Here is a 21,038-nt window from a genome sequence, read left to right as displayed (position 1 = left end):
ATCAAAATCGCTACGATCGAGCCCAGCAATTCCAGCTAGTTCGGCAAGGAGGGAAACTGGACTTTTACAGTCTGTTAACTCCCTTGCCTCGGGAAAATGTCAATCAAAAGATCGAGGCTATTTTATCCATTCCCCAAAGTAATTCCCGATTCCACGGTGTCCTGACCGGTTAACCGTAATAGAATCACGGCGTTGGCTGTTTAAAATGTTTAGCTTAGAGTTCTCTGGTCTTGAAATAGTGTATTAGAAAGTGCTTTAAATTATGGGAACTACTATTGTTGGCTCTCTAACGCCCTTCGTGCACCTGTATATATATTCTGCAAAACAAAAAACGCAAAAGTGATTTTTAGATGTAAATTTTATGAATCATATAAATCAACAGGTGGTAATCGATTGTTCAAAATTGGCACACTTCATTGTCATTGTCCCGGGTTCCATATGTCACACATGGAACAGTAGACTTTCCAGGTGAAGGTCATATGTTCTCAATATCGTGTATAGCCACCAATAGTCAAAAACTGACTGGCATCGTCGTCCCTGGGACGTAATCAGATTCCGAATTGAGGCATGGGGAATGTCCACCGCTCTGCCTGCAGTGTTTGAGCCAACTGTTGGTGGTTCTGTGGTTATTGCTGACGTACCCGCAGCCGTTCATCCAGTGCATCCCATAAATGTTCGATTGGATTTAAATCTGGAGACCTGGTGGGCCATGGCAGGCCCTGGATATTGTGATTGTGAAAGGCTGTTGTCAAATGTTGCCGTGGGAGGTGTCTTGTTGGAAAATGACGTTCGCTTGATGCATAATGGAAAGGACGTGTGGCCGAAGAATCTCATCCTTGTAACGATGTGCCGTCAAAATCCCCACAACTTGCACCAAGTTTTCCTGTAAGCTGTTTCGTGCAAAACGTTCCCCGAGACGCCTGTAAACACGTCTACCATCCGTGACTCGTCAACTAAACCAAACTTGTCTCCATCGCGATTGTGGTCATACTCTGTGAGCTTGACACCTTAGACGTCGCGGCCGACGATGCAGATCCGTCAAAATGACACCTTGAACTGGTCATCTTGCGCGAATACGCGAAAAGCTTTCAGGGCATTAACGTTTCCTCACTGTCTGGGCTGACGTCGTACGTCATCCAAGTATTACCGTAGTTGTAGAGGTAGCCGCGGTGGTTCTTTCGCCTACGTAACGTAGCCGTATGAACTTGTCCTGTGTTCTAGTAGTGATACTGGTCGACCGGATCTGGGAAGGTAACTCGTTGTCCCGTGTCTCATAACGTCTTGTTATGGTGCTACGTGCTTGAGACTGTTCGCGCGTCTATCTTTTATGCACACTTCTCTTCACGTTTTAACATGGGAGAGAACTCTTACTTAATCCACACACACACACACACACACACGCAAAAATGCAAATATTCAGGTGAGCTATCCCTCATATATCTCTACAGCTTTGTAACAATTACGAAAAACAATGCTAATATTTTGCATGTTTGTAAGTATCAAAGACAATGAAGACGTGAGAAAATAATTAATATACACACTGACTGAATGATTCATTTAGTTTCCAGTTCCTACCTATTGCAACAGCAAGTAGTGCATGGACTCCCACCTGTTCACCAGTGTGATGTTTTACCCCAAAGAAGACAAAGACAATGCATCACATTTGTATACAATTTTATTGTGGTAAAAAAAGGACTAAATGAACATGTATCATTATATATGAAGGACTCTGCATTCAACTTCCATAAGATCACCTGTATTTACACAATGATTCTTTCTACACTCATAACATCGGGAATAGAAAAAATAACAATGCATTCATGTTAGTTTACGAATCGTGAGGAGGTCCTTGCGGTTTTCTCTAATAGAATTGAATCTAGGGACCCCAGAATATATTTTTTAATACTGGATTATTGCAAGGACCCCTTGATTTTCATGCTTTGATTCCAACACTGCATATGCATTAATTATGGTCCCCTCATGGGGTCCATAAATTAATCAATGTGTAGACAAGAATTGTTCTCACATCATAAAACATGTACACATGATAAATAATCACTGGTAATAAATAAATGCTAAACTTTCATACATCATGTTTACATTTAGACATGATTATTGCACCTTAAGTATGTTAAGTTTTGGACAATGCTATAAGCTTTCATGAATACTGAGTTATATTAAATATATTTCACTTCTCAATGAAATGTACTGTACAGTGTTAAAACAGTATGTTTTTGTTAAATAATAAGACTAAAAACTACACAACATAGCTACCATTTAAACTTTTTTTTGTGTGAAGAAAAATATATTAAACAATTCCTGACTAGGTATTTTATTACCAATCACAATAAATAGTTTTTCCCCCCATATATTATATAAACTGAAGTAAATATATTAATCCAAAGGGAGATTTTCTTCAATTAAAATAGCCACAGTAGAACAATCATAATCATTGTAGTGAAACGATGAAACATTTAGGTGCTAGACCTAAATGAGTAAATATATATATTTGATATTAAATCACATTTCTTGAGAAAGTGGTAAACAGGCAGTTCTTTGGGAATAAAAAGAAAAACAAATGAGGGAAAGCTGCCTCATCAGTGATACATTAATTCTTTTTAATAAAATAAGTAATGTAATAGAAATAATGGAAAGCCCTGAGCATTTTGTTAAAATTTGGATAATGACAAGGACCTCTAACATTTTAGTGACTGAAGACCGACTGAATATGGACCAGTTATAACATTTTTTCTTTTATTCACTGGAATGTGTGTCTCACCTAAAATAACATTAAACAAAATGCATTTTACATGTCTACACTTAAAGGACCAGGGTAAAACAAAGCACAAAAGTGAGCTCATATCTAAAATGTGTTACACTATATGAACTTCTCATATTTGTGTGTTGAATATGTTTTTATAAGGTGTTTTAGCTCAATTTGTTTGAACACCTTGATGGTTGGTATTCCAATTTTATCACAGACAAGTCAATGAAATGATTCAATATACAATGAATGATGATGTAAATGATAATGAGATTCACCATGAAGTAGTCATAAAGATTTGATTCATTTTTTAAGAGTACCTGAACCAAACTGCTCACATTCAGCAAGACCAAAGAAAAAAGGGAGGGTGAAAGACTACTACTAGTTTGAAATAAATTGTGGATTACTCTTAGTGTCTATCGCTGAATATGTCAAGTAAACTTAATATCATAAATATCTTATCAAACTGTAGCTTCCAGGAGTAAAGTACTTGTGTACAGAGGGAATCATTAGTATGCAGGTGGGGAAATAGAAATGCAACTTTGTAGGGTCTCATGGACTACTGTACATTTTACCACATTAATCACTGGGTAATATTTGATCTAATTCGTATCCAAACACAACATTGACAATGATGAACAGATAAGTGTTCCAAGTTAACTTTTTTCTTTGCTCTGGATTTGATGATGTAATCTGAAACATCAGAAGGTGGAATGAGTGAAAGAAAACATCTTACTGTACATTTACTCTTAATGATAATAATTTAAGCACTCATTGCAATGCAAACTAACATGTCAAAATCATGTTAAAAAATTGGTAAAGAAAATTATATACTTGGATAATCTGTAACCAGATCATTATAAATCCAAATGCTAAGTTCATGGCAACACGTGTTCTTTCATCACCAATGAACACATAGGACAGACATTGAAAAGGCTATCTGAAAAAGATCCTTTGGTGCTAACTGCACCAGTTAACGTCTTGTTCTTGTCTTGCAACCATTGACTCTAAACAATGTTTCAATGTACCGGTAGGCAATGGTAGCATTAAGAAATGGTTCATGTATGCAGTTGGGCTGATTAGACTTTCGTGACTTGGAACAGACTCATTTCAGTAACTGACTAAAGTCTGAAGGATACTTTTAAGATAGGACAGCTAGCCTGTCAATGAGTTTATATTATTTATTTCCTTCAGAAATATCATTTCTCAAAAATGCATGCTTTTTACCTGTGCATAGTCTAGTAAGAACTGATTTCTGTAATGGGTGGAAGTTCACTTTCTCCTTCTGAACTTGGCCGTGATCGTATTTTCATGAATGGGAAGCAAACAGATTGACGGCTTGATTGACTGGCTTGGATCCCACTCTCATTCAAACTTTGGCCAAGGAGATCTTTGCATTCAAATAACTCTGAGTCTTGGATCTATCACAGCAAAGATTGAGTATAATGTATTGAAACAACTTGTTTAGTCATGTCATTAAATATCAACAAGACTGATATGAAATAATACCTGCTATTAGGTCTTGACAAAATATTCTGAAGGAACATAAGTCTATTAACAAATGTATCCATGTCTACAAATATAGTAATAAAATGTCTAAGAAATGACTGAAAAAGTGCTGAATTTTGGGAAGACTTTGAAACTGCCTTTGCTATTACCGAAACACATGTACCATGAACCTTGAGGTTTTGATTACAATACAGTAAGTACACTAATGTCTAGACACAGATCTGGGACCTTATTGACCACAGGATGAAAGCAAAGCTTTTGCATATTTTACTCTGAAAATTATGAAAGGACTCATTCCAATCTATTGCTGAAGACTTTGCTTATTTAAAATCTGAACTAATGTTATTGACTCAAACAAAAACATGCTTGGCGAATTGTAACACCCATTATAACAATAGCATTAATTCTGAATGAATTTCCATTTCATATAAATAATAAATAGAGCTTTTAATCAAAATTTCAACATAAATATTGACAACATTTAAAATCAATCAACCGCATATGTGTATGGAATAACATTTGATATAACTGCAATACTTACATCACATATTAACTGTAGATGTATCAAAATGAGTCTAGTCTCATTAGAGATATTGCCTTGCTTCTCCAGTATGTGACAAAGTATACAAAAGGCAAGTGTTGGTGGCTGTGAATAGAAATATTTATGTGACCACATTTGGAAATATTTATTCATAAATCAATCTACAGCTTGTTTCTCCTCATGTCCTATACAAAGCATTGTATATGAGATGGAATGAAATGTTTGTTATCTTCATCTGGTGCAATTGCAGGATAAACTAATCACTTCGATATGTAAAGACAATGTGCTTTATTACAAATTAAACAAACTTGTGCAAAGTGAGAATTATGAGCACTTATTGGAATATTTTTTTTTAATTCCACATTATACATGTCAAAGTTTTGTTTCTTTGAAAAATAACAATATTATGTGTTTTATGTCATACTTAATCCAGCATGGTTTGAAAGCTGGGAATGGATATTTTGGTATTGTAACACACCTATAGGGCCATGAACAGTTGCCATCAATTGATCTTTCTATTAATCATTATAACCATACCTTGAATACTGTACTGTCATCTAGCTTGGTGAAGCTTTCAGCCATATGGATGAGATTGTCAAGACAGAGAGATGTATGATGCAATTGAGCAAACAGTTTTTCAAACAGTCTAAGGAATGTGAGGTAGTTGGTTTTTGGAATATCCCATTTGAGTTTTTGTAGAATGACAACCTCCATCCTGCAGAGATCCGACGATGTCCACTTGTTGCCATGTAAATAAGCAAGTTCACTGCCACTTGGAATTTCCTGTAATAGAGGTTGTATTTTATTTAGTTTCAAGACAATAACCGAAGTAAAATCATCTAGTGAACTGAGAAACAAAAGTGACATAAGATTACAAACCTTTTGTCAAAGACCATTCATAAACAACAGGATAAATGGTCTCTGCTTCTTCCTGCCATACCTGCATCAAAATATTTATTTACCAGTCTTAGGTTCAGTCAAGTCCACAATACAGACAGATAAATATTCACACTTTTGGGAGCCATGTCCATTAGCCTGTTACATATAACTCTTTGGTTCTGAATCTTAAATAACTAACATTGCGCATTTTGCTCCTCATGTCTTTTGGAAAGAATCCTTGTTCTACATTCTACAAGGTTCGAAGACATCAGGTCATTAAATTGAGAAAAATAAAATAAAACAAGCATGAATTACTCATATCCCCCGCCAATATGACATGTCCGGTTGTGTGCAGTGCATTAGCTCCTGTGAACTATGTTCACTGGGCCTTTTTGTAAATGGCCTAATTGCAGCACTAAAAAAAGTTATTACTGGTGTTGTTTTGACATCTGCAGTTTATGATAGAATATGTAACTGTATTTGTAATGAGTAAGGATGAGACATATGGACGAACAACTTCTTTATTACAATTAGGAGCGATGGTTTCGGTGTAGGTTCTAACACCGTTATCAAGCAAGTGAAGTACAGAGTATGGTTGACAAGAATATATACAGGATAGGAGACAGTGTTTATACAGTTGAGTAGGTTTAAGATCAGTTACACTGTTGTATTTGTAATGAGTTGTGTTTCTGCATGAAGTTAGTCAGTGCAACAACCGTGTCCATGACACTTTTGGAGGAACATACACACAAGCAATGCAGAGCTTACCAATAAGAAAGGAAATGTATTCATTACTGCAAGATGACATTATGTGCTAAGTTTGGTGAAGAAATATGGTACCGTTTTCAAGATCTGCTCCGGAAACAAAGACTACCGCCATTTTCAGTCTAAATCAAAGTCGTTGCCATGGAAACTCGAAAAAAATATATATTTTTTTAAATCCCAAACTATAAAAGGGCACTAGTTCACCACTAGATCTATCTATGTGCCAAGTTTGGTGAAGAAATGTGGTACGGTTTTCAAGATCTGTTCCGGAAACGAGGACTACCGCCATTAGCAGTCTAAATCAAAGTCGTTGCCATGGAAACTAAAAAAATAATGTTTTTAAAAATCCTAAACTATCAAAAGGCACCAGTTCACCACTAGACCTATCTATGTGCCAAGTTTGGTGAAGAAATATGGTACGGTTTTCAAGATCTGCTCCGGAAACGAAATGTGACGGACGGACAGCACCCATTCCTATATCCCCCTTCCACTTCGTGGCAGGGGATAAAAAACTGTATGTAGATCTGAAAGCATTACCTCTTCTTCTAAATGCACTTTGGATGAAATGAAAAAACAAGCGGCTGCAACACATGACAGGTACTTCTCTTGAACCTGTAGAGAAAAATACCATGACGCATCACTTTGGTATTATTCAAACACTGTCAATACAAACACAAGCACTACTAAGCACTACTTAGAGGTAAAACCAGGCAATATAAAGGCCTATCATGAGCATTGTTCAGGAACCTAAAGTCAAAAGATATTAAACAAGGGGACTTGAATCAAACATTAACCCAATGTTTCATGGACTTAAGTTAAACATGAAAAATCATACATATAGGAAGGCACAAAATATATTGTCTTATTCTTATAAAAATGTTAAATTAAATGTCTTTACTCTAAGATAGTTTCATAATGAGACTTACTCGGACGAGAGACATGAAAGAGTCCAAGACGCTAATGGATGTTGCAAACACATCGCTAGTCCCACCAAAGAACAGATGGAGACATTGAATAATAGTGACAGCTCTCAATCTCAGATCCATACCACTTCTTTTCTGTAAATACAAAATACAAATCATGATGAATTTGTGAAAGTATTTAAAGAAGTTATCTTTGTCCATTTCTACAGACAAAAGCATGATATTGATAAAGACATGTGGTGGCTGAACCAGACACCATGAGTTAACTCCAACAACATGGTCATCCATTATTAATGTAGCCTTCATACTAGCTGTTAATGTAACATTAAAATTACAATAAATGTTACATTACCCATGTTAATAGCTGACTGAAATAAATTATGGACTAAATACTCTATTTTCTGGGAAATTGCTGTCCTAAGCTTTCAATAGTTTGGACTATTTGAAAGGCGTGCCTCAATTTGTTTCCAGCACCAAAATGAAAATTGCTATCTTCTTCTAATCCCTTAAATATGGGATAGAATTGATCAAAGTAACCTATGCATGTTGAAAGAGTTGTCTATTTTGGATCAGGTGATCACACTCAGTGACTTGGTTGTTCATAACTGTTACAACAGTCTGCAACTTTAGTCACTAGTCTAAGGCCTGAATCTAGTCAGATGATGTTCAGTCTAGTAAGCTGAGCTAACAGTGATTCTAAGATCATTGTTCACCCAATTGGAAAAGTAAAGAACAGCACCTTAAAATGAAGCAAGAACACTGGGACACCATTCCACTGGTCCCTAAGAAAGTTCACTAAACTGTTGCCAACAATTAATATATTTACTCGGAGACAAGTGCTTTATGGACTTTTCATGGCTTTTTCAACATTTCATAGGACATTTTTCTGTATCATTACCAAATTTTATCAGTCAATGTCCTTGACAATGAACTGATCTGAATCCCCTTTTACCATAATAAAATTCAAGTGAATAAACATAAATTATAATAAGACTAAGAGATGAATTTAATTGATAATCAATGGTATGTAGGCTAGTAAATATTACTGAAGTACATGGTGGTATAAACAAATTATATATTATTGTGGCATCATAAATATTCCCTTTAAAACAAACAGTATTGTTTACCAAGGCTGGAGGATCCACTTGCAATGTTTTCATTGTTTCTTGAAGCTTCATGTATATCTCAGAAAGCTGAAACCGCAATGCAAGCAAATTAAATTAGATATTACAAAAAGTAAAGCATATGGTAAGATACTAAATACCCAACGCATGAAAGGTTGCTAGAAAGCACAGCATCAATATAATTTGTGTTTTCGAGTCATCTCGGCCTAGGTCTATGCAAATCATAGAAATTTAGTAGCCCATATTACAAATTACTCACACCTTCTACAAGAACATTGCTCCACAAACTGTATGCTCAGAAAAAGTTAAGAATCTACAAAAACATTGTTCATCCAAAACGCCCTACTGAAAATTTAAAAGCAGTTCCTGAAATTGTAATGTAAGATACACACAGACTCGAACAAAGATAAAGAGACCAAGTTAGACAGATGGGTCTAGATCAGGATACATGATAACATTTGATAAATTGGACATGGTAGGAAGAATGATTACGATTAGGTCTTATATGTCTTTCGTAGACACACACACATACCTTTTCTGACGAAACCTGAGTCTGAATGTTCAGATGATTTAGCAATAAAGGAAAATCATCCATATATGGGCTGTTGTCGTCTGCAGGTGACTTGGCAGACGTAAACACCATCTCGTCTTTTGGTTTGATTTCTCTCTGGACGACCATTGTTCTTTGCTTCACAAACAACTACTTTTTATCTAACCCCGCATATGAAGACTTTTCATCCAAGCATGAAAAAAATCAAGATTTTCTTCGCTTATCTGCTTGAACACCTGCCTACACCTCCATTGTCACCCAGCTGAGTTTGACAGCTTGAATCTTTCGAATCTTGGCGGCCGTCCAGCAAGTCAGTTAAGTTTGTAAAAACGTGTTTCATTGGCTCCTATAAATACAAAACACAATACTATTAATGCTTCCCCGTCAGTGAAGACGTTGATTGGCTTAGCAGGGACACCTTCTTAACACGTGAATTTTTATTGGATGACCGAAAGATTTGCATAAAGCCCAAACAACCTCTATATACAAAACAAATCACAAACAATAACAAGCTCAATTAACATTGACAATTCACTTACATATGTGCAGTTTACCTTGAATCCGAAAATTAAAGTTTCAATCGTTGTCCTTTGAGAACGAAAGGTAGTCACTTACAGTCCGTGAACGGGCACCTGCCAGTTTTGACAGCTCTGGGTCTAGTCACAGTATGACATCAACCATAACTGTAACACTGCGCAAAAAGTATAGTTCTGTGATGAGATCCATCTCAAGTGCATATATGTTTCTAAGATTGATTGTTGATGATATACAAAGATACCAATATATGTTACTTCGTTGCATGTAGTGTTTTTCCGGAATGTGAAACGGCGTGTACCGCTGTGACCACCAGCGTAGGGATATATTGTGGTTTGTGATCATCCGGTTGAGATCTAATTTTAGAACACAAACGGAACGATCTGGAAAGTGGAATATCTTTCTCTTCATTTTTGTTTCGAAAACACAGAATTATGGGGGTACAGAGACAATAAATGTAACGCAACCAACGTTTATGGACCAGGGAGCGTCCTTTCTTCCAAAACTGTCCCCGGGTCTTTGTCAGGTACGTAATATTTTACATTTTTCTGTGTTGTAGGGACACTCGGTTGATTTTGACAGTTCAGCGCTTTGTGACCTAGATAGCGATTCCTTGGCTCACATTAGAAATGCCCTGTAACTCATTGGTTCTTTGTCAAGTGAATACATTAATGAACTCATATGATATGTCGTATAGGAGTTATGGACATGGGGTAATTTTGATTCCTTTATAATCGAGCATTTATCGGTATTTGCTTTCACAATTTCCATAGGAAGCGGAATTTCACAATGGCGACCATGGATTTCCCAAGGTCAATATCAGATTGAATATTCGTTGAATTTTCTATATATATTTTACCATTGACCACGATTGTGTTCACACACATACATACTTTGGACGTGATTAATATTTCTTTCACGGCGTGTATACAAACGGGAGGGATAATTGGGAACGCTGTCATTTCCTGGGTGTCATGTATCCTGTCAAATTTGACATACGTGATTTCGTTTGATTGGGCTAATGGAAACTGGAATGCTGGCATTGCTCTAACTTCATTAGAAGTTTCATTGTGTTCGTAGAAAAAGTTGTCGAGGGTTCATATTTCAACTGCTCTACAACGATCTCGATCTACAGTTTGGCGATTTTCTAAGTTAATTATTTTGGATACTCGTTTGGTAGCGGGAATGAATATTGTCTTTTCGGTTATAGTAGCCCTTGGATATAATACCTTTCGTTCCCCCACCCTTTTTCATTATAAACCTGTTGAGTACATAGGTAATATAATAGAAAACGGGTTGGGAAAAAAGGTAACTCTTTAGTCTTTCAAAGTTCTTGTGCTGATAATGTATCTGAATGGATTGGCTGTTAAATGGTTTGATATTTTTATTAGTAGAGGACAATTATTTGTTTGGCGAATTGTGTGAAAACATGACCCCATGCCACAGTTTTACACATTCATACATGTTAATGTTTCAATAGAATCCTTCATGTACCCATGTATGTACTTCATGTATGTGATAGTACCAAGTCAGTGTCATTGTATTAATGGGAGCACCTTTAGAATACAGTACCACAACTTCTCGTGACGACGATCTCTGCCATAGGTCACATGTCTCAAGACAAGCAACCAGTTTTTTGTGAGAATCCGTCGGACTCGAACCCGTGACCTTCGGATTGTTAGCCTGACAGCTAACCGACTGAGCTACGTCCACACTGTTAAACTTAGTGCAAATTTACCTAGTCATGTCTATGACGTTACGGAACTGAACGAAAAGGGTCGAATAAGTAACAGACACTTACGAAGGTTACTGGTAGACATGGTGTCTCGCGACTTTAGTCTATGGACACTTACGAATGATCCCGATGCCATTGGGCACACTCGTCCCATTCCGTAATCTACAAGATACCGAGTGGTGGGGAATGAGTCGATATGCCGCGAACTGAAAACGGCCTAGGCGTCGGACGTCAAACTCGCGAGTAGGCATGAATGATATGGTACTTAATAATTCGTCGGGTGATTTTTGTGACAGAAAAGTGTGGTAGGGAACACTGTAAGGATGATGTGGATAATAGTAAGGAACAATGGAAGAATAAGCATGACTAGTGACGACACAACGGTGAGTTCGCTTTTAAATCAGTACTGAAAAAATGTAGCCGGTGAAAGTGGCTTGTGTGAATGTTCCAGGACAGTTTCCAGTAGCCAAAATATTCGACACAAAACCATTTCATCCTTTTTACTCGACGTTTTTGTGTGAAGAATATTAGGAGCCGCTATATAATCTATAATAGCCAATAAACGGGTTCCTAACCCTAATGAGGGGGTGATCGTAAAGGGGATCCAAGGGCTAAGGATAGAGAGTTCGGGGTAACCTACCCTAAAACTGGCGACATTTGGATGTGTTCAGCGCCAATATAATATCCCTAATAAACTGCATTCTTGTGCATAATAATGAAAATTAATGAAAAAATAATATATGTATATTAGTTCCCATTTATAACCATTTTATCCACTTCAATTACGAGAAAAACGAAATAAAAAATAAATAAAAAATAAAAGTGCTTTCGTAAACAAGCGCTTGCTCTAAAATGCGCCGCCGCCACAGGCTATAATTAGTAAACAAATACTCAAAACTCTCAACACCGCAGGGCGTATTCAATTACATTGCGTGTAGAGATGATAGATCACTGGGAGGAGCTTATGCGCACTCGATGACCCCTGACGTCACTGGGCATTGTTTCACCGGTGTGACTGGCAACAAAATACTACAAATTACGTCATAGGGAATGATCACTGTTTGAAAAGTTTGTGGTACTGTATTCTAAAGGTAGGCCTATTAATGATATGAGATTTGGTCCCATAACAAGTGATTATGAAAAAAAAACAATTGTAAATTCCATCCTTAATCTTTTTACACAAACAGGTATTTATGGGAGTCTAAATCATACGTTTTGAGTCCTGTTCATACAAAAAAAATATTTTCTTTCAGTAATTCATATTTTGAATGTTTTGCCTTGTTAATGCTTGGTCTTATATGAGTTGGTCAACGTCACTATATGGTTTCAGGTATCGTGGTGCATCGTGGGGGGAGGAGATGCTGCTTCACAGTGGTTTGGATGCTAGGCACCTTGTGCAGATGCTGGGGGAAGCCTTGAACAAGGAACAGGAACAATGGAAGCCAGTTTCATACAAAGCAACTTCAGAGGTACACAATAATCACTGAACTCATTTTACCCTACCACCATTATCATGATGATGAAGCCAGCTTAAAGAGTCTGCTTATACTTTCTTTCCTCATCATGGAAACCAATTGGAAGTGCTTTATGCTTATGGCTTACATTATAGTGATGTTGCCTCCCAGCTGCAGACGACTTTAGTCACTTTACCCCTTGGGGTTTTGTCCTTCAGAAGTCAGCTCTTACCTGTTGGAGGGGTGGTCTGGTAGCCTAGTGGTTAAAGCGTTTGCTTGTCACGCCGAAGACCCGGGTTCGATTCCGGACATGGGTAAAATGTGTGAAGCCCATTCTGGTGTCCCCCGTCGTGATATTGCTGGAATATTGCTAAAAGCGACGTTATAACCATAGTTTACTGTAATTTGTATTGAGGTGTAGACTCATTTGAAGCTTGAACTATTGATACATTTTATTAATTAGAACAGTTCATAAATTAATTAACCCATATCAGGCCTCAAAGTTGCGACTAAAACGGTAGCCAATGTGACCTAAATTTCAGTTTGTCTACTGTCTAAAATTCAGAGGAAGCCAAATGACTACCTAGAAAAATATCTTGTGGTGACTAAATTCTATTGCTACATATCTGTAGACACAAAAAAAAGTAAGCTTGAAATGGCAAGGGTAGAAACTCGGCTTTGAAATAGGCTCGCAGACATGTGGACACTCTTGCCTCAGGGACACGAATATAAACATTATAAGGCATCTGTACGTTACAGGAGCTGAATATAAGCATGATAAGACATTTGTGAGTTACAGGAGCTGAATATAAGCATGATAAGGCATCTATGCGTTACAGGAGCTGAATATAAGCATAAGGCATCTGTATGTTACAGGAGCTGAATATAAGCATAAGGCATCTGTACATTACAGGAGCTAAATATAAAAATGATAAGGCATCTGTATGTTACAGGAGCTGAATATAAGCATAATGCATCTGTACATTACAGGAGCTAAATATAAGCATGATAAGGCATCTATGCGTTACAGGAGCTGAATATAAGCATAAGGCATCTGTACTTTACATGAGCTGAGTATAAGCATAAGGCATCTGTATGTTACATGAGCTGAGTATAAGCATAAGGCATTTGTACGTTACAGGAGCTGAATATAAGCCTGATAAGGCATTTGTACGTTACAGGAGCTGAATATAAGCATACAACATTTGTACGTTACAGGAGCTGAAGTTAAGCATGATATGGTATTTGTATGTTACAGGAGCTGAATATTTGCATGATAAGGTATTTGTACGTTACAGGAGCTGAATTTAAGCATGATAAGGTATTTGTACGTTTCAGGAGCTGAATTTAAGCATGATAAGGTATTTGTACGTTACAGGAGCTGAGTGGAGGGCAGAGGGATGAGAAGGCATCATGGTTGGTGTTCCTCAACTCTAAGTTTCACTTCATGCCTGAAACTTTCAACTTGGCTGTATCCATTCTGGACCGGTTCCTTCAACTTGTTAAGGCAAGTTGCAGATACGTAAAACTTCAGAAAATAAAATCAGAAAGAATTAGTATGGTCAGTTCCACGCATCTACAAAGTTTTGAATGTATTTGTTTTCCGTTTTCCACATAAATGAAATGTAACTTTCCATGTTAATTTTGTAACACTCATTAGTGACAAATTGTTCAGCAAATGAAGTCCATGTGCATTTGAAACTGATTTTCATGTTCATCATTTCTCTCTCCATTACATGTTTTACATTAAGACCGTTTTCAAATTGCCGTGCCATTGACCTCTTGCACAATTGACTATGCTTTATTTCATAGGGAGTAATTGTTGTGAAGAGTCATGTTTCTTTATGTCCAGGTTCGCCCCAAGTATCTGCACTGTGTCTCAGTCAGCTGTTTCTATATAGCTGCCAAAACACTGGAAGAAGATGAGGTTAGTGTCATATCTGCAGTCATATTTATGCTTGGATTAATATACTTTGTTTCTTAATACATGGACTTAAAATTGCCTTCATATCTTAAACCTTCAAGAAAATATTGCTTCTGCGTATTTTTTGTTTGAAAAGAAATGTTTGCTATTTTGGGGAATGAAGTAATTCAATTTTGGAAAAACAAGAACAAAAAGGTGTATATGTGCAGGCTGTAAATGCCTCTTACTGCATAATGGATACTGAATCTCATGACCCGGAAAGCTATCTGTGCAACCAACTGTTGGCTGCCAAGTTGTGTTTAACTGATGGATGGCTTGATGTTGCAGATGATCCCCAGCACCCTGGATCTTGTGAGGCAGAGTGAGTGTGGCTGCTCCGTGTCGGAAGTTCTCCGTATGGAAGCAATAATTCTCAACAAGCTCGGCTGGAATCCGAAGCATGTCACAGCCATCAACTTTCTTCACATTGTAAGTTTCAGTTTGAATTTCCACTCATCTGAAGCCTCAGTAGGGCTAGTAGACAGATAATTGATGCTAGTATGTTTTCACAAAGTGGATAAGTGAGTTTGCTGAAAGACTTGTCACAGTGATATACATAAGCTTCCTGCTATCCTTAAACTTGTTAAAAGGATAGATTGTGACTAAGGCTGTGATGACTATCAAATTCATTGTGTTGTTTTGTGCATGTGTGAACAAGCTAAGGATTTGTAAACATTTCTGCATGCTTTTAGCAAAGTTTTACTAACTGAACTTGCGGAATTACAATGATGTAGTCATGTCAATACTTACTTACTTATAATTTTTATCGCATAACCAGAGCTCCAGATAAGCTGCGTATTTGCGTAAAATATGCATCAGAAATGCAGAAATACGCAGTAAAATAAAACTTGTGCGTATCAAATACGCAACGAACATTACAGATGAGCTACAGAAATAAAACTTGTGCGTATCATCAAAATATTGTGAAGTAAGCCTGCGTTTTCGATTAGCAAAACAGCAACTTATTTTGAAATTATAAACGGACATGCCGTCAACCTTCCCAAACTCCACGATGACAGTTACATCATGATCATTTGCCATCACACTTTCTTGTGGAAGTATCGTGGTATTTTTGAGTCCTATAAAGATCTCGAACCCACACGACACCAGTTTGCCGGGACTAGATGAATAGTGTTTTTAAATATTTAACTTAAATACCCACATGTGTAAAAACTGGTGGGTTACAGAAATTTGAATACCCAGCTAGAATTACTGATACACAATGATTTTAAAATGCATGGGTAAAATACCAACAACACCAAAAGCTTATCTGGCGCTCTGCATAACCATGCAAATTAACAAACTGTTTGACCATACATTTTTCCAGTCGATACTCCGGACTTTCGAACATTAATTGCGTGAATGACAAGTGGGGCTTTAATTGTGACAATATTTTACTCTGAGCACCTATCTTATGTACGATGTGTTTTTTAATAACTCTACAGTTATTGTAAATGTTGGGATGCATAAGTTTGCAATGATTGAATACCAAGTTCATAATTCTGGGATTGCTCTTGATCTGCACAATAATTCATTGGTACTCGCAATTGTCTAGTGTCAGTGTCACCTGTTAGATGCACAGAAACATTTCCCCCACTATGGACACATTGTTGTGGTGCATCACCGGTGAGAAGTCACAATCGTGTTATCTGTTACATCAATCACTGGATTGTCTGGTCCAGACTGGAATGTTACTGAGTGTGGCATTAACAACAAACAAACAAACAAACAAACAAACAAACCTGCTACATGACAAATACAGATAAGCTACAAAAATAAAACTTGTGCGTATCATCAAAGTATTGTGAAGTAAGCCTGCGTTTTCAATTAGCAAATCAGCAACTTATTTTGAAATTATAAACGGGCATTCCGTCAACCTTCCCAAACTCCATGGTGACAGTTACATCATGATCATTTGCCATCACACTTTCTTGTGGAAGTATTGTGGTATTTTTGAGTCCTATGAAGATCTCGAACCCACACGACATCAGTTTGCAGGGACTAGATGAATAGTGTTTTTACATTATGAACTTAAATACCCACATGTGTAAAAACTGGTGGGTAATTGTTGTGATGAATAAGTTTGCAATGATTGAATACCAAGTTCATAATTCTGGGATTGCTCTTGATCTGCACAATAATTCATTGGTACTCGCAATTGTCTAGTGTCAGTGTCACCTGTTAGATGCACAGAAACATTTCCCCCACTATGGACACATTGTTGTGGTGCATCACCGGTGAGAAGTCACAATCGTGTTATCTGTTACATCAATCACTGGATTGTCTGTTCCAGACTGGAATATTACTGAGTGTGGCATTAACAACAAACAAACAAACAAACCTGCTACATGACAAATACAGATAAGCTACAAAAATAAAACTTGTGGATCATCAAAATATTGTGAAGTAAGCCTGCGTTTTCAATTAGCAAATCAGCAACTTATTTTGAAATTATAAAACACTGGAATATTACTGAGTGTGGCATTAACAACAAACAAACAAAAAACCTGTTACATGACAAGTTCTGTTGTTCTTATGCATATCAGGCATAGAAGCATGTTTGTATCATGTACTATTCTGTTTTCTGGTTGACAGATTCATGCGGTGCTGATGAGACATCACCCCCACCTGTTGGACAGTCTGATACAGATGACCCCCTCAAGTCACATGACCATTCTTACACGCAAACTGTTTGCGTGTCTATGCTGCCATCATCTGCTTGCCTTCCGACCTGTGAGCCTCGTTTTGGCTCTCATCAGTTTGGAAATTGAGCAGATAACAGCGGCATGGCTGCCTAGCATCATTTTGCTGCAGAAGATGACCAAGGTTAGTATGTTGACCAGCCAACAGTGCTCTTGGACTAGATCTTCTGGGCAGTAACCAGCCCTCGCTGGCATTGCTTTCCTTACCATGTTAGAATTATTTGGAGGTAGTTTTCACTTGTAAGTTGGTTAATCAAAATTTTTAAATGTATGATTAGATTGCCAAGGCAAGTATTCTTCCTGTACAACATATATTATTCTGGTTTGTCTCGTTGCAGGTCGATAGTCAAGATCTCATTCGGTGTCGAGAGGTTGTAGCCCAATTCCTTGAGCATCGCCGCCAGAGAGTCACTTCGTATAAGTTCAAGCCTGTGCCTGTCCGAAATAAGTCGAAGAAGCGCAAGGTGGCTCCCAGCGGCAGTGACGAGGAAGAGGAGTTCTATGATGGATTCAAGCGTCTTTACAATGAAGAATCCTGCTCTTTTGATAAACCGACATCTTTGAGGGGCTCATGTGGGTCAGAGATGCACCAGGATACTGACGGAGAACTGTATCCTCAAGTACAGACTATCTGTGCAAATTAGCAATCATAGATACCTTGGCAAATAGACACTGTCTGTTTGTGCAAGGGTGTTTAGCCAGTTTGTGTGGAAGCAGAAGCTTTCTGCACAAACTACTTGGCTAATGAGTTTCGCCAAGAAGATGACTTGAACCGTCACATATCTGACGGTTCATAGTTATCCTTCCTCTGAACCAGACCTCTGCAGTTTGCACATTTAGTGTTGTCTGTGTTGTTGTAGAGGCAGAAAGTATTCCTCTTTGTGTAACATTATGGGTCTTGTTCCAAGCACAATTTATTGACTATTTTATTACTGCAAGCAGTCTTGTATGGTGGTTTAATATGTTTTACATGTTTTATGATTATCTTACCTCCATCTTGAAAGCTTTCATTTTAATACATAGGGAGATTGGGTATAATCTCAAACCAATGTTTGAACAGTTTTATTTCGAGTCTTTGAAAATGGAAGTTGATTGTTTTACACATAGGTTAAGCCACCATACAAAAAGCAGACATGTTTTAATTTTCATATATGCTGCAACCTGACCACTGACATAATCACTAAATAATCAGTAACCAACAGTGCATAGTCAGTAAAAATGAAACAAATGCTTTGAAAAAGAAGAAAAAAAACTACAAAGAAAGAAATACCTGAAAAAGTCAAATGTCTTTCATGTGTTATTGTGTATATTGTACTATATTAGTCTGTTGGCTTTAGTTGTGAACTCTACAGGCTGTAGACTAACAAACATTCTTTGCTCTTGATTAAACCAAATGTTTATGTGGGAAGCCATGTTGCATCAAACGGCAGCAGAGAGTTTTGTGGCAACACCTAAGATCCATGGTGTTCTGGACCAGTCTAAGTATTCAGTTGTATAGGCTGTACATATTTGCTTGATGGACACAGAAATGCTTGTTTTCATAGTGTAGAGGAAATTAAGTATTTGGCCACATAGTGTTGTATATAGTTTTGTTACCGGTTTGGCCATTTTACGAGGAAAAGATAGTACATGTTAAACTGAACTATTTGTCGTCAATGCAGATACTTGAAGCGTGTTTTCCTGATATCTGAATATCACTAGTTACATAGTCTTCAAAGAAAATGTATATACAAACCACCTGAATAATATATTGATGTTTATTATATGATTATAATGTAGATATTGAATGTCATTATGACATTGATGTAAAATAAATCCATGACTTATGAATCCAGATAAAACAAGCATTTCTGTTGTCAAAATTATCTTATAGTAATATATTGTGAAAAGCTGTAAGTATAGAAGCCATTTTGATACTTCATGAACGGTTATGACTGAGCCTGAGTCAAACAAAATGTATATGATGGTGTCATTGTAATATATCATGATTGTGTGCACGACTAACAGAGCTCAACTCCGGCCCTGCTCAGGGGAAAGATAAATCATGTGGGCTTACATTTGCAGAACCATTGTCAGGAGTTTGGTTGTAAATCTTTCCTGGCCGTGTTCAGAATAGTTCTCCTGGAGAGACCGCAGACCCATGTGATTTACCTCAAACTTGGGCAAGATCAACCATTTATCCCACCTAACACTCTGGCAAACATTTTAGAAGTTCTTTATTTCTGAAATTTCCCCATGTACATCATGTAAAATACTTTCATTGCACTGCCACATTGTAAATGTCATCATGATTCATTTCATTATGTAAAAAAAAATCAGTTCAGCCTTTTTTTTGTGTTGATATTCCTCATGAATTAGCTTGCAACATTGTAGCTGTTAAGTTGAGTCGACTGGACACAATCAAACTAGGGTGCTGCAAGTTTGCTGGCTGAAGCGAGTTGAGCTCTAGTTGGTTATTACAAGATGGAACGAGTCCCAACTTCAGGAACATCTTCAAGAACAAACTGTATTGTTATTTCTATGGTGCTCTTGTGACGAACAGTGAAACCTGCTTTAAGGTAAGAGAAGTAGGTCTTCTTGGACACAGCCCTTGTCTATAGGAGACACATCTGTGGGATACACCGTGGATGAAGTTTGAACTGTTGTGGTCTGTCATCTAGTTCACATGTATGTTTCACGAGGCAAGAGTTAGTACTTTCTTTTTATTTTATATCTACATATTAAGTCTTTTCTGCAGGGATTGTTTGATGATGTGATGCTTTGGACTGAATTTCTAAATTGACGTTGACATTGTCCTCATGTCATCTTCACATGCTGTTGATCAATCTTGAAAACAAACAAAAATAATTTCTTACATGGTTTTAATCTGAACACTTTCGTTATCATCTGGAGTTTATTTTGTTTTTCTGTGTTATTAATTTATTATGCCCACAGTTATGTTTGAGTTTATTCCAGGTAACTACATGTGTATCCAATCTGAGGGGATATGTAGCTGCATATTTCTGTACATTGTTAGTCTGTTATTCTGTATGTTATGTTGACTTTGCCTGTTATAAAGTTAGGCAGGTTTCACTGTAACTGAGATTCCCACATCTAGCCAGGTTTCCGTGGTTACCACTGGCCTATCCTGAATGACCATCACCTGGACAGTCGTGACGTTTATATGGGATTTTGTATGCAGGTGATAAGCCTCATGCTACTGTAAGCATTGGACTATAATCTGTGTGCTGTATCAGAATGGAAGGATGAGCTTGTGCCTCACTCTCCCCAGGTTAGGGGGCGTTAAGTGGTGGCTGTATGTTGTCTGATGTCAAGCATGAATGATCTGCTGTACCAACAGCTTGGCGAGATTAAATGACATCAAAACGAAAACTTCTGTCAGTCTTTTTTTAATGCCCGGAGGGGATCCTAGGGCAGTCCAGCCAACTACGTTCACTCAAAAATACTAAAAAATTGCATTGCATGAACTTGTAGAAGTTGGTTATTACAGTGAGACAATGTTTCTTTTTTACGTGAGGCAGAAATTGCAACATGTAGAATTCATTTGAAGCGTCCTTTGTAAAGGTGTACAATTACCCCAATACGACCCGTTAGA

At 37.3% G+C, this 21,038-nt stretch overlaps 2 protein-coding genes across 4 annotated transcripts; one reads left to right on the top strand and one right to left on the bottom strand.

The window, feature by feature from the left end:
* Positions 1-2,757: 2,757 nt before the first annotated feature.
* LOC124115016 (cyclin-G2-like) lies at positions 2,758-9,752 on the bottom strand. 3 transcript variants are annotated; one of them, XM_046475801.2, is made up of 9 exons: positions 9,671-9,752; positions 9,038-9,401; positions 8,509-8,574; positions 7,385-7,516; positions 6,996-7,070; positions 5,352-5,597; positions 4,815-4,919; positions 3,992-4,185; positions 2,758-3,457 (listed from the first exon to the last, which is right to left on the bottom strand). In XM_046475801.2, exons 2-8 carry the CDS (start codon positions 9,182-9,184, stop codon positions 4,003-4,005), a joined length of 954 nt encoding a protein of 317 aa, XP_046331757.1. In that variant the 5' UTR covers positions 9,185-9,401; positions 9,671-9,752; the 3' UTR covers positions 2,758-3,457; positions 3,992-4,002. The 3 variants fall into 3 exon arrangements, with proteins under 3 accessions (XP_046331757.1, XP_046331756.1, XP_046331755.1); XM_046475800.2 differs by having other exon boundaries at positions 9,610-9,742; XM_046475799.2 differs by having other exon boundaries at positions 9,595-9,738.
* A 187-nt stretch (positions 9,753-9,939) lies between these two features.
* LOC124115015 (cyclin-I-like) lies at positions 9,940-20,815 on the top strand. The gene is made up of 7 exons (XM_046475798.2): positions 9,940-10,115; positions 12,655-12,793; positions 14,157-14,285; positions 14,631-14,705; positions 15,030-15,170; positions 17,337-17,567; positions 17,782-20,815. The coding sequence occupies exons 2-7, from the start codon at positions 12,683-12,685 to the stop codon at positions 18,085-18,087; spliced, it is 993 nt and encodes a 330-aa protein (XP_046331754.1). The 5' UTR covers positions 9,940-10,115; positions 12,655-12,682; the 3' UTR covers positions 18,088-20,815.
* The last annotated feature ends 223 nt before the right edge of the window (positions 20,816-21,038 follow it).

This window comes from Haliotis rufescens, unplaced genomic scaffold (assembly GCF_023055435.1).
Source record: "Haliotis rufescens isolate VD_foot unplaced genomic scaffold, xgHalRufe1.0.p SCAF_7, whole genome shotgun sequence".
NCBI lineage: Eukaryota > Metazoa > Mollusca > Gastropoda > Lepetellida > Haliotidae > Haliotis > Haliotis rufescens.
The sequence above is the reverse complement of the archived record's forward strand: the minus strand, read 5'-3'. Positions and strand labels throughout refer to the sequence as shown.